This window comes from Gopherus flavomarginatus, chromosome 5 (assembly GCF_025201925.1).
Source record: "Gopherus flavomarginatus isolate rGopFla2 chromosome 5, rGopFla2.mat.asm, whole genome shotgun sequence".
Classification (NCBI taxonomy): Eukaryota; Metazoa; Chordata; order Testudines; family Testudinidae; genus Gopherus; species Gopherus flavomarginatus.
The window spans coordinates 158533864-158556152 of NC_066621.1; the positions used below are offsets into that span (position 1 = coordinate 158533864).

The window sequence follows — 22289 nt, forward strand, 5'->3', positions numbered from 1 at the left end:
ATTACATGTTGACAAATCCCTCCCTTCTTGTGTTTCCCTTAATTATTTTCCAATATCCCTGAGCCACAGCTTCTCTTATTTCCTCTGTCCCTTTTCCCACATCTGCGCTGCTGGCTAAAAATGTCAGTAAAATTTACCAGGCAGAAATGACAACAGAGTAAAACAAAAATATCATTTACATGTAGTCGAATATCATATTAACAGAAGTATAGAGTTTTTATCAATGGCCATTGGAGACTTACTCAGAAATTTTAATATAGAATGCCAGTATTTGTTTACAGTTCTGGCTTGTTAGAGTTACAGGCTCAAAGAAGGCATTTCTGTTTTTCATATTCATAAGCCATTGGCTATAGTGAAGAGCTATACAGTCATTGGAAACGTTGGAGGTTTGTTTCCACTACCTCTCTTCCTCACATGGAATTTCAGCAGAACTTGACAGAAACATTATTGATTTCCTGATAGCAGTACATTTAGCAATCAAAGCTCTGTAAACAGTGGTGGGTTAAAATAAAAGGCAGTGTACTACGTGCGCCATAAGCAGTCACATTTAGAAGACACTGAATGCCGTTCTACAAGGAGATGTACCCTGCAGTCTGTTGTGAGGTGAAAATTCTGGATTGCTTCTTTTGTTAGATTTGTGCCACCAGTAACATCAAGTTCTCGCAAACTCTCCATTTTAGCCAAGCTCAACAAGATATTGTCAGTCAAAACAAAACCACTGCGAATGAAAAACAGATTGTACTTAGGGCTTCAGAAGCAGGTACAAACAGAGAGACATCTGAAATATAGAGCAAAATAACAGTTTCTATATTGGTGACTTAAAGATCCAGAATCTCCCACTAGTGATGTCAGCAATGTGTGTTGATAGAATCAGAGAGATTAGAGGTGGTCTGGGTGGCCTAACAGGTCTCTTCCATGTCTGTCAATGCACAAGCATGCCAGCAGTGAGTATTGTCAGGGACAAAGGATTAGTATTGTAACTAATGGTAAAGAACTTTTTATCCCAGAGGGCTTCCCCACGGAGTACGGATGGGCAAAGGGAATTACATGTCTACTCCAGAGCATGATCAGGGCATTTTGGCCAGCTCACTGCTACTCAAAGGTCAGATTCTCCCCAATTGCTGGATGAGCTACCAGGCACCCCCAACTTGGGAGAGAGAAAAAACTCTGGCTGCGTCGGATGGAGGAGTGAAAATGGCAGCCTACCAAGCCTGGACGTCACTATCTGGAAACCAGTAAGTTAAAAAGACTTCCCTAGGGGAAGGAATATTGAGGGACCAGGTGTACTATTCTCCTGCCAGAGACTATGGCTCTGCCCTTACTCCAGCTTCTCAATTCGCTGCTGGGTCCTTCAGTTTTTGGCTACCCAGCATCATTGCACAGTTGCAAGTGCTGGCATCGTACAACCCTCACCATGTCTTCAAGTCTGGCATCCTCCTACGCTCTTTGGGAGACAACTAACGAGCTCACTAGTCATCTCATGTGGGGGTCAACAAGGTCAACTCACTTTCTGCTCACGTCTCCCTGTATATTCAGAGAATAAGGAAATGAAGGCAAGTTTCCCATGCCCACAATTCTTTAGCACTTGAGAGCAAACACACTTGATTCTGCTCCTGCTACTGACAACCAATTGCCTATTAGCTTTACTGGCATAAGGGAGATATCTCCCCTGCCCTGCCCTTCCTCTCCCCCGAATACACTGGGCTGAAACTGATGGTCTGGAAGCAAGGACTTGTTCGCATGGTAAATGGAACCAAAATACTGAATGCGGCTACATTTCACGTCTGTAATTATTGCAGTTCAAGGCTGTTTATTGATACTCTTATTTTTGAATAACTTGATTTCTCTTTTACTGAATTATATCAAAATAGGGCATTTATTCACAAACAGACAAACTGAAATAGTCAGAGGTGTGAATTACAACTGATTTAGTTATTTCACTTCCATTTACTGGATAAATAACTCCCAGGAGATACAAAACAGGGTAAATAAAGAACCCTCCCTTCTTAATCGCTTTGTCCTTCCTCTTTATTTAGCTTTAAAGGGGCGTTAACTACAGCCATGTCTACACACAGACTTGCACCAGTTTATCTAAAAATTGGTTTAAAAACCTCACACTTTTAGTTAGACCAGTGCAGCTTATAACATACAAGTCCTAATGTAGTAAATTTCTTCCATTCTTCAATATCTACAGCACATTGTTTGGTCATACCTAAGGCAGAGTCTAGTCAGCAATGGAAAAAGATGGGGAAATTGTTTCAGAGTCTTTTCATCAAATCCATATGAGAGAGTTAGATCCATTTCTTTTAGCTTCCAGGATTTGTCAGACAAACAGCTGAGAGCAGAGTTTGAGAGCTTGGTTCCAATCACACTTAGTTTAACAAGGCTGGAAGGAATGTTATCAACAAACATATCCAAACTGGAGATCCCTTTAAAAGCAGACAGAGGACAAAAGAGAAAGACATTTATGACTCTTTTCGTGACAATATTTTTCAAAGTAAGTATCAAGGTTTTTTTTTTTTGTTTTTTTTTTTTAAAGTAAACTTTGTCTTTACTTTTTTTTTTAAATAGATACCAAAGTTCTATGTTTTTCATCCACTCTTCAGCAAGAATGAGACAGTGCAAAAGCATGAAAGGTACAAATAAAACCAACGTTTGTGTTACATTAGCACCTAGAGGCCCAACTGAAATCATGGCTCCATTGTGCTAGGTACAGTACACACACAGACTGTCTATACTACTGCGGTAAATCGACTTATGCTACGCAACTCCAGCTACGTGAATAATGTAGCTGGAGTTGACATACCTTAGGTGGAGTTACTGCAGGGTCTACACTGCGAGGGGTCTTATCTTATTCTTCTTGTTGGGGGTAGAGTTCAGGGGTCAACTGGAGCGCGATCTGCTGTCAATTTGGCGGGTCTTCAATAGACCTGCTAAATTGACCGCTGGTGGATCGATCTCAGAGCGTCAATCCCGGCTGTAGTGTAGATATAACCTTAGTGACACACTGTCCCTGCCCAAACAGCTTACAATCTAAATAGATAAGACAGACAATGGAAGTATCACCATCCCCATTTCACAGAGGTGGAAGTAACGCCTGGGGAGAGTAAGTGACCTTCCCAAGGTCACAGAGGAAATCCATGGCAGAGTCAGGAACTGAATTTGGATCTCCTGAGTACCATCTAGTGCCTTAACCACAAAGGCTCTCTAGGAAGACTACATTTTCAAAACCTGCATTTTCAAGTGCTTAGCTTAATAACACAGTATCTTTTGCTCCCCTAATAAAAATAAAAACTTCCAGTCCTGTGACTTAGGACTTGTCTAAACTTAATATGCTACAACCATAGGCACCGACTCTGTGGGTGTTCCAGCCCTGGGGCAGAGTGGGAGTGGGAAGAGGCAGGGTGGAGGTGGGGCTGGGGGTGGAAGAGTTGAGCACCCCTGGGGCCCAGAGGAAGCCGGCGCCTATGGCTACAGCAGCACAACTGTGCAGCTGTAGCACTTCAGTGTAGACACTAACTACAGTGACAGGAGGGGTTCTTCCATCACTGTAGTTAACCCACCTCCACGAGAGTCAGTAGTTAGGTCTATAGAAGAATTCCTTCCATTGACCTAGTGCTGTCTACACCAGGGTTAGGTTGGCATAGCTACATCTCTCAGGGGTATGGATTTTTCACACCCCTAAATTTTCAGCATAGGTCAGCCCTTATAGAGGATTAGAACTTCATAGGGGTTATCACAGGTGCAGCTGCATCCATGGCTGAAATGGGGACAAATCCCAAGTGTAGATAAGGAATAGTGGGGGTCTGTCAACTGGACTGGGAAGGAAACCAGGAAGCCATTAAGAGCCGCAAGGCAGCAGCTTCATTAAATAGTAGATATCTAGACTGATTTTTCAGTCAAGTGGCTTGACCGTGTTCATTCAAAATCAGATTCTGAATTGGGGAACTGATTTTTTCAGAGACAATATTAAGATATATCAGCCAACAGAAACATCCATAAAAATAAGCTCTCTGCTGTATTGCCAGTCACCATTTAACAGAAGATGAAACTACCACAAACCTTCCTAAGCCTGCACAGAACAAAACCCAAAAACACTTCAACTATAAAAACAACTTACACAGAAGATTTAATTCTGTCAAGTTTGGTAGGTTCTTCAGCACTTGTCCAAAGACATCCACTGAGTGTAACAAGAAGTCCTTGATGTAACAAACAGTCAGTGTGTGGATGGTGGAGAGCTGACCCAGGAAACGCTCTGAAAGAAGGTTATAACCAGTTTGCCTCAAGGCCAGAGCGTGAAGCTGAAGTTTTGGAACAGGATGCAACTCTAAAAATAGTGGATGATTGAAAAGGTGGGGGGAGAGTACTTATTTGACATCCCAGAGAAATTTCTTTTCCAATATTAAAGCACAAGTTATGTATAAGTCTTTACATTAGGTTCATACTTACAGTAGCACAAAGTGAATATAACAGGAAAGACAGGGGTGAAATCCCCACACTTTGAAGAAATTAGGTTGCAGCTAAGCCAAATTATTAACCAAACTGGAAGGTATCTGACAATGAGTTATCTAGAACATTTGAACAATAAACAAACCAATCACTGGTTAGTAGAAGGGTCTGAAAAAAAGGTCAGATATGGAAATTTCATAAAGCATCCATTTTAAAATTATTTAAAATTCCTAAACTAAGGAACAAATTCAGCTGACGATCCCCAGAGAACTTTCTCTGTGCTCTCTGATTCTGTGCTGTAAAGTTGGTAAAGATACACAGGATTTTTCATACAAAACAGAGGTTGAATCTCTGCTTTAAGTGTAAAACTGAAGTATATTATAAAAATGCTACGATACTTAAATGTGTGTGTCAAGATTTAAAAAAAATTACTAGTGATTTGGGAGAGACAAGGTGGGTGAGGTAATTTTTTTGTGCCTGATTTTGAGAGCAAGTGCTCAGCTCTTTCTGAAAATCAGGACCCATTAAAGGTGTCTCCATTTGGACATCAGAAAACAGACACTTAAAATCAAGTCACTTTTGAAAGTCTTAGCCAAGAACTATATCCTCCTTTTGGGTCGTGATTATATTCTACAGCCTAATCATGGGTCCCCATATTTTATTTTTAGAGCCCGGAATTCCCAAAGGAGTCTAGCATCCAAAAGCTATCAAAATTCAGGGGATAGGAACACTGAATTCCTTAAGTCCCTTTTAAAAATCCCAGCCATGATCATCATTTGAAAAAGCTATTTATATATTCAGTTTAAAATACTCCACAAGCTTTAGGAAACATGTTTACGACATATCAAAACAGTAATGCAATGAAAATCTTAACCTAGTCCACTAAAGCAAGCGGATACAGTTAAGAATAAATCTTCACTACCAACACACTAATATATCCAGCATGCAGGGGTGGCTGTAGGTATTTTGCCACCCCAAGCACAGCAGCCAGGCTGCCCTCGGTGGCTTGCCTGCAGCAGGTCCCTGATCCTGCAGATTCGGCGGCACGCCTGCAGGAGGTCTACTGAAGCCGCAGGACCAGCAGACCCTTTGCAGGCATGCTGACGAAGGCAACCTGCCTGCCACCCTTGCGGCAACCAGCAGAGCGCCCCCCCGCGGCTTGCCACCCCAAACACGCGCTTCGCGTGCTGCAGGGGCAGCTCCAGGCCCCAGCACGCCAAGTGCGTGCTTGGGGCGGTAAGCTGCGGGGGGCGCTCTGCCAGCACCGCGAGGGTGGCAGGCAGGTTGCCTTTGTCAGCATGCCTGAGGATCCGCTGGTCCCGCGGACCTCCTGTAGGCATGCCTATGGAGGGTCCGCTGGTCCCGTGGCTTCAGCAGACCTCCTGCAGGCATGCCTGTGGGAGGTCCGCCAAAGCCGTAGGACCAGCGGACCCTCCGCAGGCAGGCCGCTGAAGGCAGGTTCTTGGGGCGGCAACATGCTTAGAGCTGCCCCTGGTGTGCTGGTGCCCGGAGCCGCCCCTGCCAGCATGTAACCGTTTGAGCAACAATGGCTCCAATCCTGCCAGCTCTTATGCACATACTTTATGTTTCACCCTGAGTAGTCCTATTGATTTCTCATGGAAGCAAAGTGAAACGCATGCATCAGAGCTGGCAGGACTGGTGCCATAATTCTTAATATAGTGTATATAAATATAGCCTATAGAAACAACACTCACCTTCTGATGAATAAGAGATGGGATGTTTATCTGGCAAACTGAGGCATAACAAAAAATGCTCCTTACTCAGGATACAAGAAAGTGACAGTTCTCTAAGTTTTGGTAAATGGAATAAAACATACTCTAGTGCTTTCTCAGGAAGAGCCTTTTGCACAGTATGCAATGAGAGCATATGTAGGTTTTGTAAGCAAGCAATTTTGATCAATTCACTGCCACTTAAGAAGGTTATGCCGCACAACAACAAGTGAGTAAGGCGTTGAAAGTGCACAACTTCGCTGATTACATTTCTCTCAGATAACCTAGAGCTCGTTTTCAAGTGAAGTTTCTGTAGATCTGTGAGCAGCTGTAACCCTTGCAGAATTTCCTCGCTCCAGAGGGAAACCACAGTTACATCTAGCAGACCAGGCATGAACCTCAGCAGCTTTTGCCATTGTTTAAGCCTAATTTCTTTCACTTCTACAGAAGTGATCTTTCTTTTCTGAAGCACGTCCCAGAATTCGGCGTTGAAAGCGCTTATGCGTTGGAGGACAATGGTACTCTTTTGCCACACAACAGGCTGATCAACCAGGTCCTTGAAGAAACTGCATGTGGCACGGACCCTGGATTTTTCTGCAGGAGGAAGGTACATGATTATCTCAGTCAGCATTTCTTGCGGTAACTGCAGCAAGTGAGTGGCTCTCATTATCCCTGTATTACTGGCTGGCATACTTTTCTCCTGCATTCTTCCACTCCCTTTAACAAAAAGACAACAATTAGGTATATAGCCAAGAAAAGTATAATGTAAATGAAAGCCCTGTGGCCCAAAGCCTACAAGAAAAGGGAGTTGACTGAATGAAGTAGCATGACTGCCACCTACATTTATACCACATATTAACATGTACCACGAAATACATGTTTGCACAAACTACAGTGTTTTGTAGAGATCCTGTAAATACCATAAATGTGTTACCATAAAAGAATGTTAAGGTTGCAAGGTCAAGTACAGGAAAGTTAGGAAGTGGCAGAATTAAGGTTGTCTGTGCATAATGATACAGTAGGGAATTGAACTCTGCATTAAAAATTCAAGCTGTCACTTGAAGTATAAGGGTTTTCTGTAAAAGCAGCAAAGAATCCTGTGGCACCTTATAGACTAACAGACGTTTTGGAGCATGAGCTTTCGTGGGTGAATACCCACTTCTTCAGATGCATGGGTTTTCTGGTTTTGCTTGGGGGCTCTGTACGGAAGCGTGTGACCTGGATTTTCAGCAGTCAGTCTGTAAAGAGTGAGCCTAGAGCAAAGTGGATTAAGTTGTGCTTCTCTGTTTGGGGAGCAACCTGCTTTGTTTCACTCTGATTTTGATTCTTGTGTGGTAGGGTTCTGGAATCTAAGAAATAAAGTAGTGTGTTACTCTCTCTGGAAGGTGGCAGGGTATTTTATACTTTTATCCAACTTTGATGTTTGTATGCTACGAACAAAACAGATAATCTTTAATTACATGATCACACAGTATTTCTTCCATGGAACCTCTGCATCATTCACCACACATGAAGAACAAGGTTCACAGGCCTTATTTATTGCACACCTTCCAAACCCAGAATTATTAATTTTAGGTTGTCTTCTATGCACTCATTGTACTATCTGAGCCTAAAAATATTAATGATTTTATCTTCACAATTCCCCATTTTATAAATGAACAAAGGCAAAGGCCCAGATATTTACAGGTATTTAGGCATTGCTCTGCTCTGCGTTGCAATGCTCAACTGATTTAGGAGCATGTCTCATTTTTAAACATGAGTAGGAGTGTAAGTGCCTAGGTCACTTTTTAAAATGACACTTAGGCCTTGCAATGCTGAACAGAGCAACACTTAAATACCTTTAAAAATCTGGGGCAAAGTGGCTTGCTCAGGGCCACAAAGTGAATCAGCGACAGAGTCAGGATTAGAACTAGTCTGCCATAAACACCCAGTCCTGTGCTTATTCCTCCAGACAGCATTGTCCTCTTATAGCTAAGCAGTCATAGCTGCAGTTGTGGGTGCTCAGCATGTCTAGAAGTCAGGCCCCAAGTGTCTCAAGTTAGGTGCTCAGAAAATGAGGAACACACAATTAGTGGCCACCTGTGAAAGTTTTGGTTTCAGTAATATGCCTTGCATCACACAAACTCTGTCTCTGAGGCAAGGACAGAACAGATTTCTTCCAGGTAGCATTCAAGTGCCTGAACCACAAAATCATCTTTTCTCTTCCTGTTGTCCTCTGCTTAATTCATGGCAGACCTTCCAGTTTCTGAAAACAAACAAGCCAGAAGTCCTACAGCCAACCGCCAAGATTCCTTCAACTGCAACAAATAAAATACAGACCCTACCCAAGGAAGAAACAGGAAGACAAAAAACAAGAGATTAGGGACTTAATGTGTCTAATTAATTTACAGCATGAATCAAAGAGGAAATTAAAGATTTAAGTGGATTTAATGGCATTTCTGGAGTTTTAAAGCCAAAGTATGGGTCATTAAATAATTATAAACAAAAATTGACTTCTTCCCCAAAGGCAAAAGAAGGATCAGATTTATTCAAAGATTTAAATGTACCTGAAATGAGATCTCAGAAATTAAAAGAGTAGAAGTATTGCAGAGCATAATAAAAATTAGTACTGCTTCTGAAGCAACAGCATGCACTTTTTATAAAAATGGAACAAATAACCTTTGTGGTAAAGCCAATAGATTATGAAGTGGTTAACTAGGTAGATATGTAGAAAGGACAAATCTAATTACACTACTGCCAAGAAAATAGCTCCAAAAGGGAGAGTAACAATTAATGACTGATTTCCAAGGTTCTTCATAGTTGCTATAAATCTCTGTAGAAATCAGAATGTAAATCCTCAAGACATGAATTATTTTTTTTATTTCAAAGAATCTATTCTGGTTGAATGAGATGCACAGAGTTTCTCTTAATATTAATAGGTTCCCCCAGCCTAGCTCAAGTCCTCCTCATGGTACCTTATTTCAAGTGCATAAGGAATTGGCATTCTTCCTTGATATTACAGATAACCCAGTGCAGAAGGGATAAAATGGGCAATCATATATTAAGTTTTAGGAGATTTCCTGAGGCAAAACAGTATGTAAAACATTGGATGCTAGAAGATAGTAATAACCACTGCTATAGGATGGAGCCACTCATCGACACCACACATGTACCTTTGTATGTATAATACAACCAATATGCTTTATTTCTATTGCCCTGCTACAGCCCCAAGATTTGTTTATACCTAAGCCACAATTACGATCTAAACAACTAGACACAAAATATAGAAGTGCCCCTTCCCTTGCAGCTACTGTTTTGATTTTTTACCAACTTCCTCTGGTGTTCTCTCTCTGTCTCTAATTCTGTCTCCCTTTTAATTTTACCAGCTAATGTTGAGTTTCTTTTAAATTACCTTTCCAGATGATCCCAGTTTAAGTGATTGATGCACAGTTAGAAGCACAGGTAGGTGAAACCAATAGCATAATGCAAAGCTATCGGCTTGCTGAAGAAAACAGTGCATGGGACTGGTGAGCACTTCCCTTTCAGTTTTTCACAACCAGTCCTCTCTCCTTCACCACATGCACATATAGCATGCTGTCTCTCATCCCCCTGCACACCCGTTACTCTCTCTTCTGGGATTGGAGTTTCCCTCTACACAGATCAGAGGGGAAGCAGCACAGATACTTAGGAAATCCATATCTGATGGTCTTAGCAAAGAATAGGGTCCAGACAGCCACTCCTGCCCAGTTGCCTTGAGCTTATGAAGGAGATTTTTCATCAAACTGGAGATTTTCCTGAAAAACTCAACAAGCTGTTACCAGATTCCTCTCTGAAGAGACCAAGCTTGGACTCTGAGTGCCTATAATTGTGTATTTTCCTTTTCCTTGATTTAGATTTTATATACGTGCACTGTGCCTAACTAGTGTAATTATCCAGTCAGTTACATTGTTGAATAGTTAATCACATGGCCTTTTGCCTGCAATTCTGAATTTCAAAGCTCAACTAGTGGAGCCAATCTAAATCCATGAGGTCTGGTCTATTAGATGCCTTGGCTATGTCCTGATTTCACTCCCTTTTTAATTTTTTGTTATCTCAGTGAGCTAGCACATCTGGATAAGAGTTTTTGTTAGTGTCACCATTCACTTGTCTTTTTCCTTTTGTAACATGGTGCTAGAACTCACCGTTTGGAATATTACCCCAGGCACTAATGCCTACAAACCTACTGAAGTCATTAGTAACAAAAGGGCTGCCTCATCACCTGGTGGATATAAAATCTTGCCCCCAAGTATCAGTGAGATAAAAAACCCACTCAGAGGGAAAATATTTCTTAAACTGAAGGGGGGCTTTGCCTTTCTTGACAAAATGCAAATCAAACGGAGCAAGAACATTTCTTTGAACAGTCTTAGGAAATTTAAAGAGCAAAGCAGAGACGCCCCTCCTGTTAATAAACAGCACCTGGACCATGCAAACACCCGCACACGGGTAACTTTACTCATACGAGCAAAGTTGCTCGGTTGAATGGAGTCTTTGGGGGGAGCCAGAGTCCCTTTTCTTGGTCAGTCATTAGACACTGAAAGTAAAATCCTGCGTGCGGGGTTAGCAGAGACCCCCCCACCCTGCTCGCAGGTGTATGGGCCGAATTCACCCGAGGGCCGATGTTGACATACCGGGGGGGGGGGGGTAATCTCCGCAGCCTTGCGCCAAACCGCCCACCGAGCTTCCAAAAGCAAAAGGCTGAAAAGGAAAAAAACACATGAGGGGCGGCGGGGCGGGGCAGGCCCCTGCTCTCCACACAGCGAGCGGCCCCGCGCTGCTTCGTTCGCTGGGGGACTCGTTGCGGAGCGGAACCGAACCAGCCCAGCCTCCCCCCACCCTCACGGGGTCAGCACGCGCCACCCCAGCAGCGGCCGCGCTCACTTCTGTTGTTCAATAATGAAGGAGGGGGAGGGGCGCGTCACCGCCCAGCCCCGGGCTCCCCGCGCCCGCGCCGCACACGCTGGACCCACCTACCCCACAACACCCGCTTCCCGCCCACCGCGCCGTACGTCACTGCGAGCGAACCACGCCCCGCGCGCCACGGCCGCAGCCCCGCCTCCTCCGACGTCACTTCGCTCCCTGCCAATCAGCGTGCGAGGCGGCGGGACTCAAAACTTCTAACGGCCGCGCGCGCGCGGCGCAGGGGAAAGAGAGAGACGGCGGCGGCGGCGGCGGCGGCGGGGTGAGCGTGGCGGGCCGGGCCGGGCGCGTGGGGGAGGGGTGGCGGTGTGACAGGGCAGAGCGCGGGCCGGGCTCGCCGCGTCTCTGGCGCCCGGGGGAGAGGTGCAGCCGGGAGCCCGATGGGGCGGGGCGGAAGCCGGCGCGGCTGTCCGGCCCGCCCAGGGCTAGACCCGCGCTGTTGACTGGCCTAGGGGAGAGCCGCGGTGGGTGACCGCTTGTACCAGGCACCTGCTGTCAGCAGCGGCGGCTGTTCGCTCCCGGGCTTTGTGTCTCTCGTGGGCTGTGCTCGGCGCTGCACACGCGCTCTGTGGCGCCCATGAAACCCCCGGCTCTCGTTGCACGGATCCCCTGGATACTGACCATGGCTAACAGGGCTCTGGGGGTGGGGAACTCCTGAGCCCAAGGCTGAGCTTTCCCCATCAGTGTCCTGAAGCCGGGAAGAGGCTGGAGCTTTGTAGTTTTAGAAAACAGCCAAGGGGCTTGATCCTCTCCCCCTTGCAATCACCTGGGAAGTCTCCTGTTTACGTCAAGGATGCTCTTGGAGACATTCTTAATCCAGTAAAGGAGCCATCCATGAAAATACAGTTGCTGAAGTGCACTGTACTGCGAGTGTTATGTTTGTGTGTCACTTTTCTGAAATTAAATAATTGCCTGTGAAACAAGCAGGCTGCCAGTCTGTACATAGCACTTCAGCTTGACTGATGTGCAACAGAAGTTTACTTTAAAATGTAGCACTAACATTGAAAATGTAAAGACCAACTTCTTTTCACCACGTTTCTCTTTCTAGCTGACATTTGAAGAAATAAAGTCGACAGTCCATGGAATTCATGTTCCTTCTTCTTTTTTTTAAAAAACTATACCTAAACATGCACATTTTAATGACTTTGCAGTAGAAGCACAACACATAGTTGTCAGCATTGGCAAGATGATTATTACACCTTTAAAAAATACAAGGATTTCAAAATCTCACATTTCTTCTAGCAGAAGAGGAGATATGCCTTTGCAGGCAATCTTAATGAGCAACATACCGTCAGATACTATTACTCCTTTAAAAGATTTGGTGAAATTTCAAGATGCTGGTCTGACTACTTCTGCAACAAAAGAAGCTGTGCTCCCTTCAGCTTTACGTGACTTCAAGGAAAACCATGCAAGAGGGGCAGGAACTTCCAAGAAAAGGGAAGGTATTTTTCAGTCCACATTAATAACAGATGGCACTTACGTTAAAGAATTTCTTGACCTCAGTGAAATAAAACCAGATTCTGACACTGTAGCAGTACCATTTGCATCTTGCCAGCAGCAACAGATCTTGCCACTAAAAGACAAAAATTTACTGAAACGCAAAGCGTGTGATCCTTTAACTCATGAATCTCCAGCAAAAATCTTCCAAAGAATGAAAGCCAAGGCATCCCATGAAAAGCAGCATCAAATGCCATCTAAGGGAACATTGTTAGGGACAGATTACAACAGCAATTTGATCCTGACTCCTGCTGCAAAACTTGTCCATCAGGGAACACAGGATAAAAAATCCAGTGAGGAAGAAAACCAGCAAAGAGCTGGCAAGGTATCTGATAGACAGATCCAGCCAGGGAAAGGTTTGTTGCATTTTATTTCCAAGATGCCTGGTAATATTACATCTCCAGTAAAATGCAAGGATGATGGTGGTATCTGTCTGATCTGTATCACTGTAATACAATGATTGTGTGTCTGAATGGAGGGGATGGATCAAGCTTCAGGGAGCAGCCAGTACACACAGTCATGGATTTCTGTTCCATCAGGTGTGTTATGCTTTTGTAAGGTTTTAGTACTGGGAGTATGCTACTGTGGAGGGTACTTCACATACCCACGCTGTCCCTGTGCTGTGATATCTTAGGGGGAGTGACATGGTTTGTAGTATCTTAATGTCTTATGAACAATATGAGACTACTGTTGTCATACAATGTTCTAGTAGTTTTGAGCCTTTTGATGTATGTATTCAGGCTGTGTACAGGCTACAGCTTTTCTCGGTATAAGTTCCATCACACAGGGGTGTGAATAAGCCACCCCTCTGAGGGCTTGGCTACACTCAAAACTCCAAAGCGCTCCCGTAGCAGCGCATTGAATAGCAAGTGTGGTCGTGGCGCTCTCTCCCAGCGCTGCAGGTGCTCCACCTCCTGGAGGGGATTAGCTTACAGTGCTGGGAGCCGCGCTCACACTGGCGCTTTACAGCTCTGTAACTTGCTGCTCTCGGGGGTGTGTGTTTTTTTCACACTCGAGCGAGAAAGTTGCAGCCCTGTAAAGTGCCAGTGTAGCCAAGTCCTGAGTGATGTTGGTGAGAGATCTTCTCCCATGGATGTTGCTACCATTGCTTGCTGGGGCTGGAGTAATTAAGTCCATGGAAGAGCTCTAGCCTCAGAAGAAAAAAGCATAGAAAACTTAAATGACCGAATTTGCCTGTACAAAAGTTTCCCATTTGTACACATGTGACAAAGGAGTGAGAGGAACTGGCTGGCTCCCTTAAATGTTCATTTGCAGACATTTTAATGTTTTGGGTTTTTTTGTTTGTTTTGAAGGTGTGGAATTTTTGGAAACGTAAGTAGTAACAGTTTTGGTTGTTAGCTGAAATCTACTGTTCCACTGGGGGTTAGTAAGAGCACTACTTATTAGGAGTGAACGGATGATCCCAAGGAAGTCAATAACAAAGCTCCCGTTGACATCAGTGGGGCAGGATTTCATGTTGGTATTTTAAAAGCTGAACTGCTCATGTAGAGAAGAGCTCTAAGACAAAAGGGGAAGAAGACAGGAGGCAAAAACAAAAAAAGAGAGAAACTGTATCTCATCAGACTGTGCCTGTTCCTAGCTATAGATAAGAAGCACTGCCCTTTCCTACTCCAAAAGACCACTGATATTGGCAAGTAGAGGGAATTAGGAGTGAGCCAAATCAGGTCTGTCGTCATGCCTCACTTCCCCTTATTTTTTCAAAAAAATAAACTTTAATCAAACAGTCTCACGCTTGAAACAAATGGCTAATATAAATCCTGGTGGTGTGTGGTTTTTTTAATTATTATTTTGAAATACACCACCCCAATATAACGCAACCCGATATAACACAAATTCGGATATAATGTGGTAAAGCAGCGCTCCGGGGGGGTGCGGCTGTGTGCTCCAGCAGATCAAAGCCAGTTCGATATAACACAGTTTCACTTATAACATAAGATTTTTTTGGCTCCTGGGGACCGCGTTTTATTGGGGTAGAGGTGTACAAGAAATAAGAGAATTTTGTATTTTTTCATTTGTGAAGTTAATGTTCTATGAAATGTATATTTAGTCTAGTAATTTTTAAATGAATACTAACAATTTCTGTTATGCTATTATTCACTTCCTGAATTTAAGAGAACATTTTTCTTTTAGCACTGCATTGCACCAAGATAGCGCGAAACAAAAATGTGGATTCCCTCGCTCTGGACACTCTGGTTTCAGAATCTCCTCAAAAGTTCTTCTTGCGCATAAAACAGAAAGTGCAGAAGCAGCAAAAAGGTACTTTTCTTGGCAGTGCTGGTAGTGGGTCTTAAAACATTGACTTGTTTCTTATGTTTCTGCGTTAGTGGGTATTTTAGATATGATACACCCCTGCCATATAACAACCCCATCGGGATCAAAGCAATTTGTTCATTATAGCGAAAGAGTCCGGCCGGGGGGAGGGAAGGAAGGCAGCTGACTGCGATAGTTGCAGGGGCTGGAGGAGCGGGCAGCCATGGGACTCGAGGTGGCATCCGGGGACTGGGTTTATTATAGCCGAAGGTTCGTTATTATCAAGGGCATTGTAGTGAGAGTACAGAGTCTCCTCTTCCCTTCCCCATCATTGCCCCACCATCCATGGCTCAAGCTGAAGATGAGCAACTTAACATTGTGGGGCCCCAGGCAGTTGCTCTGCTTGGTACCCCCTAATGCTGTCCCCAATTTTTAATCTACTGAGTATGCAGAAAAACAGGTGGGTTGTGGAATTTTTTTGGCAGGAGTAGGGGCTCAAAAAAAGAAGGATGAGAACCCCCGCACAGGACATTTGTCTAGATTTGTACCAATCCTTCATTTTGAGGTGGGTGGGTGTATCATTTATTTATCTTGTTTATTTTATAAAATTACTTCTCATGACATCTGATTCCAATTGCGGAGCTTGGTATTATGTTTTATTATCTTGGTATTATCTTCTCCCTGCTACATAAACTTCTCCATACTAGCTGTATCTATGTCGTCTCTCCAAATTCTGCCTCTGTGTGGGCAAATGGGTTAGGTAATGTCCCTTATAGGACCAACTTCTGTTGGTGAGAGAGACAAGTTTTTGAGCCACACAGAGCTCTTCTTCAGGTCTATGTGGGCAGATAGCATAGTTCTTGGAGCTTCTCTATACTTCTGCATACAAATGTCAGACTTCTTTGTTCATCACTTCATCACTGCCAGCTTAGGAGCAGTTTGTGAGGAAGGTTGAAGTGGCCTTTAGCAGCAGAAGTCTTACTTGGAGCTCATGCATGGGCCAACTCCACCATGCAATGTATAAGATTGAAAGGTTGCTTGCACCTGGAAGTATAGCAGTTGAGTTGCTGGTCTTGGGCTATGTGGAAATCATTGTTCCAGCTGATTGGATTGGGGGAGAGGAGGAACTGTAGTTTCTACTCAAGATTCATTGTAATAGAATCAGATTTCTGGTTTTATAAATACAGGTTTACTTTTCTTGAAATAACATGAGTTGCTTTGCCTGAATTTATTTATTTTTTTTTAATTGGGCAGATCCTGCATTGTCAAACCAAATCAAGCAAAGCATTTCTTCGACAATCATGAACAAGCCCTTAATCAAATCTGATTTTGCCAAACCAGTCAGTAACTTTAATGGAGAATGTACAGTTAACAATACCAGCAACAGTCAGGATGATGTTTTTCTTGTGGAGCCAATTGATGCTGATGATGAAATGTCTCAAAATACTATGATTGATACTGTGAACGCAAACGCCGACCCTTCTAAAACTAGGGCTCGGTTAGCAGAAAGGTATGGAAGTGGAGAAACAATATATGCCAGTCCCCATCGAGAAGGAAGACTATTACAAGAGAGAACCTGGAAAACAGCTCAAGGAGTAGAGAAGAAATCAGAGACTGACCTTCAGAGGCCCACACAGTGCTTCTGTAGTATTATGTTTTCTTCTCCAAAGGTCCACATACCAAGAAAACAAAAACCAAAAGAAGGAGATTGTAAGGCTCCCTCAAGCACGTCTCACATAGATAAAAATGATGGCAATGAAAATAAACAGGTGGGAAAGTTTGTTCCTTTGTGGAAGGATTTTGTATTGAAAAATTCCTTCAGATTTGCTACAACTAGTGGTGTTTATTTTCTGTCATAAATAGGAGTAAATAAGTATAAATATGTATCTATCCTGTGGAATTCATAAGCTTCTTATGTGTCCTTCTTTGGAAAATTTGCAGGCTGTCAATCCTGTAACTATTTGATCAGAGACTGGGCCTCATGTGATCGTGTTTGGTTGATCAAACTTGTTTATGCTTAAAAATGGTGGTAGAAAGAAACAGAAATAACACTTTAAAAAAACAAAACTCTAAACCAAAAATAGGTATTTATTCCCAGCTTTTGTTTTTTTAATATCTATTTAATATTAAACATTAGAACATTTTAATTGGATGGAGAGAAAAACCTTGAAAGAGAAAGATGGGGGATAGACACTACAGGCAAGGGATCTGGAGCAGACATTACTACACCTTACTGCTTTTGCAGCCAAAGGAATCAGTCCTATGTGGGACTCTGAGCCCAGAGGTCTGCATTAGTGCATCAGATTCTAGGATTATGGTCAAAGTCTAACATTTTAAAAGGCAAACCCCCCTAAATCCATTACTTCAGGCAAAGAGGAAAAGAAATAATAAAGAAAAGGTCTGTAGTTAATTAATTTAAGTGTTAGAGGAATTTTTAATAAATACAGTTTTCATAATGGAATGATACATTTCATAAAACTCCAAATCCTGTGCGCACGCATGTACGTTTAATGTTCAGTATAAAATTACTAGCCAGTTTCCAAAAGCGATAAGGCTCTTGAAGGTCTGCCTTTAGTAGGCTGTCAGATCCATTGTCTGCACCTGAGGCATGCACTGAGAGTTTACTTGATACTCTCTGTGCTGTGTTTTTTTACTATAATATAATCAGTAAATACAACTGGAATCTCTTTAACTCTCTTCCATGTCAGCTATTGGCTTTCTCCAAACAATAAGGGATTACAGGTGTGGGGGAAGAGTTGGTGTTGGAACCTTTAAGAGTTTCCGGTTTTTAACTGTCTAGAAGTTTTGGAATCTAACTCCTCTAACTTTTTTAAATATTTGGGTTTTTTAACTTTCATTTTTAAATTACTGTCAAATGTGTGCATATTTTTCAGTTGTTTAATATTTTGAGGCAACTATTTTCAACTTTACCTCTACCTGCACTGGAAATAGTAAATTAATGCATTATTTAATCCCTTTTTCATCTCCTGAGAGTATTCAGTTTGTCAATTCACTGTTCATATATGTAGGAATTCTTGGTTTTAAACATTATAAAGCATTTGTTTTCTTAAAAGTTACTGGTTAAAGGATATTTAGTTTGCTTTTTATTTTAATGGCTGTATAACTGGCATATTAAGTGTACCTATAACGCATGCTGTTTTTCTTTAACTTAGTCAAAAATCTGCCTAAGTGAGTGGAGGATTAAGGTTATCAACAACAATACTGCTGTGTGTATAGAAGGAAAACGGAGGTAAGTGATGTTTTTTTCCTTCATCAAAGTTGCATATTTCTGTGGCATAAAACATAGTTTTTTATTCTCATTTCTGTATCTCAGTTTCACAAATATGCACCATCCTGGCATCTCCACTTAGGACTGCTGAGTGGATCTGGAAAGGCTCACGTGCATCAAAGACTAGTCTGATTCAATTTAACCATTGCATAGGGCAGCCACTTCTGCTGACAATGGCCCCCCACCAACTTGTGCCTCCCTCCACTTACCAGAGAGAGTTTGGAGGATAGACCCAATGATCTTAAGTCTAAGAAAGCCAATACCAAGTATACTTTCCTGTTCTGCTGTGTTGAGAGAAGGGAGCATTTCAGCTACATAACCTAAAGATCTCAAGGACTAGCTATCCAGTCTATCATAGAGTCGTAGAACTGGAAGGGTCCTCAAGAGGTCTAGTCCAGTCCCCTGCACTCAAGGCAGGACTAAGTATTATCTAGACCAGGTTGGGCAAACTTTTTGGTCCGAGGGACACATCTGGGTATGGAAATTGTATGGCGGGCTAGGAATGCTCCTGAAATTGGGGGTTGGGGTGCAGGATGGGGTGAGGGCTGCAGCTGGGGGTGCTGGCTCTGGGGTGGGGCTGGGGATGAGGGGTTGGCAGTGCACGAGGGTGTGCAGGCTCCAGGCGGTGCTTTTCTCAAGCAGCTCCTGGAAGCAGTGGCATTTCCCCCTCTGGCTCCTATGCAGAGGTGCTTAACTGCCCTGTCAGTTAGGAAGTTTTTCCTAATGTCCAACCTAAACTGCCCTTGCTGCAATTTAAGCCCATTGTTTCTTGTCCTATCCTCAGAAGTTAAGGAGAACAATTTTCTCCCTCCTCGTAACAACAATTTTCATGTACATAATAAGTTATAGCTCCTGTGTCTTCTCTTCTTCAGACTAAATAAACCCATTTTTTTCAATCTTCCCTCATAAGTCATGTGTTCTAGACCTTTAGTCATTTTTGTTGCTCTGTCCACATCTTTCCTGAAATGTGCCCAGAAATGCACACAAGGCTCCAGCTGAGGCCATATCAATGTGGAGTAGAGCACATTGCTTGGTTATTGCTTACAACCTCCTGGTAATACATCCTCATAATGATGTTTGCTTGTTTTGCAACAGAGTAACACTGTTGACTCATTTAGCTTGTGATCCACTATGACCCCCAGATCCCTTTCTGCAGTACACCTTCCTAGGCAGGCGTTTCCCATTTTGTATATGAACAACTGATTGTTACTTCCTAAGTAGAGTACTTTGCATTTGTCCTTAGTCAATTTCATCCTATTTACTTCAGACCGTTTCTCAAGTTTTTCCAGATCATTTTGAATTTTAACCCTATTCTCCAAAGCACTTGCAACCCCTCTCAGCTTCGTATGATCTGCAAACTTTACTCTCTATGCCATTAACCAAATTATTGATGAAAATATTGAACAAAACTGGACCCTGAACTGATCCATGTGGGACCCCCCTTGATGTGCCCTTCCGGCTTGACTGTGCATCAATTATTTGATTCAGGGGTGACTATGAAAACAATAACCAGCTGCCCTCTGCTGTGCCCTTAGTACTTACAACCTGTCCAGGATCTGGTTCTATGTGTGAGGGTTTATGATCCTTATCTTTTATCCTGTCTTACATAACTGTGAATGTCCTCATTATCCATATCTGGTAAACGCAAAATCCATTTTTTACTCCTGTTAACAGTGCTCTGGTATTCAGTAATATCTTGTAGCAGTGAATTCCACATATTGTGAATTTTTTTTAAACACCTCAGACAACTTACAGCGAAAGGTTTTAGTCAGTCTGAAATATGTTGCCTTGTGATTTCATTGTATGTTGCCTTATTCTTATTCTGAGAGGGTAAATAAGAGCACCGTACTTAACTTCTCAAAACCCATTGGTAAAATGTCACCAGTCCTAATTTTTTGAATTTCTTGTTATACAAAAGAATTTCACTGTTTCTCCTCACTTTGTTTCCTGTCTTGAGACCCTTTTTATTCTGCTGTAACTCTTTGAAATGTGCTGACCAGGACCAAGTACAGTATTCCAGAGGAGGGCATACCATTAACTTAAGTCTTGGCATAGATTTACAGTATTTTCAAACTCCATTCTTTAAACATTGTAGCAGTTGGTTTGCTTTTTTTGTGAATAGAGCAGCTGTTTTCACTGAACTGTTCAGAATGGCATCTGAATTCTTCTCCTTCTGAGCGGTTACAGTTGATTTAGAACAATAATGTATTTGAGTAGTTTACCTTATTCATTTCACTGTTTATCACATTGCATTTGTCAATATTAAATTTCTTCTTCCATTGCACTCCCAATTCGCTTAACTTTGTTAGATCCCTCTGGAGTTCCTCAATCTATCAAAATCTTGACTGTGCTAAATAAGGCCTGAATCAGTACTCATTCAATCAATGGAAAGGCTTCTGTTGACTTCAGTGAGAGTTGGATTGGGCCATAATTTTGTATCAGTGCTGATCTTGATGCTTCTCTGTTCATTCCCTTTTCCGGATCATTAATGAAAATATTTAAACACAAGTCTGATACAGAATCTTGGTATTCTCATTGTTGGAACTTGAAACCCTGCTGTTAATCATTTTCTCTAACAAAAATGAACAACCTATTTCTATTTCTTCTGTCGCTTCAGAGATATGAAAGAACTGTACTGGCATAGTAATGCAATTGTGGAACGCATGGCATCCAACCAAGTTAAAACAATATCTGGCAGCATCTACTTGTTACAAGGAAATATAGACTCTGTTTCCATGAGAAAAGAAGGTAAGGAAACTCATTTGAAATTTAAGATGTCTGGTGTGTGTGAGAGACATAAAGGCAGAGTTACAGTTCTTCTGTAAAATACAAACAAAGGCTAGGTTAAATGTAATCAGCAAATAAATTGACTGCATTAACTTCAGCAATATATGCTGCATATCCCTGCCAGTTGGACTCAGTGGGATATTCAGCACATACTGCAAAACTAATTTTGTCCTCTGCTTTTTGAATCCTTTGCTGTACATTCCTGCTGGCATCTGCTCCATTGTGATATTGCAGCCACTAGGAAACTCAGCTTGGAGCATGGAAGTAGTTAATAGGTATGTCAGACAGATTTTTTTTTTGTTTAAATTGCCTGATTTTGCAAAATTTCCCTTTTTATAATTTGGAAGCGTATTGGGTGTTTTGAGGTTTTATGTGTTAAATGGATCATAGGGCCTTAATCATAAAATAATTGTATGCATATTGTTGAAGATAAAATATGAAAACTACAAAGCTTTCACGAATGTGCCTTTATAGTTTGATTTAGTAAATGTTTATCTTTCATATCAGTGGGAATATGATAACTTGCATAGAATTTTCCTTTTCAGATTCTGTCAATTTCTTTTTGAACATGGGATTTTTAAGGAAATTCATTCACAGCACACACAAGTTAAATAACTTAAATGTTTTCTTTTTCTCTGAGAGTAGTACCCATACTTTAAAAATGAATGGGTAATGACTCTCCAGCAAACCTTTCTATCCAGCCATGATGCCCTATTTTATAGTCCCCCTCCCTCTCAAAATCCTCACTCAACCGCTCTTAAAATATGTATACACACACACAAAAGTCGGGGACAATAGGTTAATCTTACAGCATGTCCTAAAAGTCATCAGATCCAGGCTTGGGTTAACCAAGGTGTGAAGTGAACTCCCAAAACATGCTGCTGCCAGCCCCTTGTCAGTTATACTAGATAATTATTAGTCCAAGTGCCTCTGATCATCACAGCTGCCAAGATATCGCAGGGATGAGAGGCAGTATCTATGATTAGAACCCCAGCTCATTTAGGGCTTCGTATGTCAAAACAAATACACATAGTCCTTCAGTTTAAGACCAGAAGGGACTTTTAGGTCATCTAGTCTGATCATCTAGTCTGAGCTATATATAACAGATTGCCAAAACCACCTAGCAATGGAAATGAGACCAAAGTAAATGAGACCAACAGGAGGCTAGACCCAGGTGTACCAGTGATCAAAGTCCCTGCAATGGCAGGGGAATGATTAAATGAAAGAGTCCCAGATAATTCTGGCAAGTGATCTGCGCCCATATGGTGCAGAGGATCCGAAACCCCCCAAGGTTATTGCCAATCTGATCTGGGGGGAAATTTCTTCCTGAC

The 22289-nt window shown here is 42.3% G+C and overlaps 2 protein-coding genes across 6 annotated transcripts in view; one reads left to right on the plus strand and one right to left on the minus strand.

Annotated features, from left to right (window-relative positions):
• Positions 1-230: 230 nt before the first annotated feature.
• LOC127051821 (uncharacterized) lies at positions 231-10706 on the minus strand. Of its 5 annotated transcripts, XM_050954703.1 has the most exons (6): positions 8909-10706; positions 8259-8499; positions 6165-6896; positions 4121-4327; positions 2213-2429; positions 231-718 (listed from the first exon to the last, which is right to left on the minus strand). In XM_050954703.1, exons 2-6 carry the CDS (start codon positions 8371-8373, stop codon positions 523-525), a joined length of 1467 nt encoding a protein of 488 aa, XP_050810660.1. In that variant the 5' UTR covers positions 8374-8499; positions 8909-10706; the 3' UTR covers positions 231-522. The 5 variants fall into 5 exon arrangements, with proteins under 5 accessions (XP_050810660.1, XP_050810659.1, XP_050810662.1 ...); XM_050954702.1 differs by having other exon boundaries at positions 8259-10706; XM_050954705.1 differs by lacking the exons at positions 8259-8499; positions 8909-10706 and having other exon boundaries at positions 4121-4255; positions 6165-7051.
• A 1384-nt stretch (positions 10707-12090) lies between these two features.
• The window catches only part of MIS18BP1 (MIS18 binding protein 1), a 38713-nt gene continuing 28514 nt past the window's right edge, over positions 12091-22289 (plus strand). Inside the window, exons 1-5 of the mRNA XM_050954757.1 lie at positions 12091-12967; positions 14763-14888; positions 16137-16651; positions 18056-18132; positions 20789-20919. Of these exons, the coding sequence (XP_050810714.1) occupies positions 12301-12967; positions 14763-14888; positions 16137-16651; positions 18056-18132; positions 20789-20919 (1516 nt within the window). The 5' untranslated portion in view covers positions 12091-12300. The remainder of the gene's footprint in view (positions 12968-14762; positions 14889-16136; positions 16652-18055; positions 18133-20788; positions 20920-22289) is intronic.

Excerpts from the sequence above, each read along its gene's own strand:
- LOC127051821 (XM_050954701.1), bottom strand. The coding sequence starts at position 7,041 with ATGTTAATATGTGGTATAAATGTAGGTGGCAGTCATGCTACTTCATTC. Across the intron at positions 4,328-6,164 it reads CATCTCTTATTCATCAGAAG|AGTTGCATCCTGTTCCAAAA; the intron begins GTGAGTGTTGTT and ends CACTATTTTTAG. Across the intron at positions 2,430-4,120 it reads GACAGAATTAAATCTTCTGT|GGATCTCCAGTTTGGATATG; the intron begins GTAAGTTGTTTT and ends CTGCTTTTAAAG.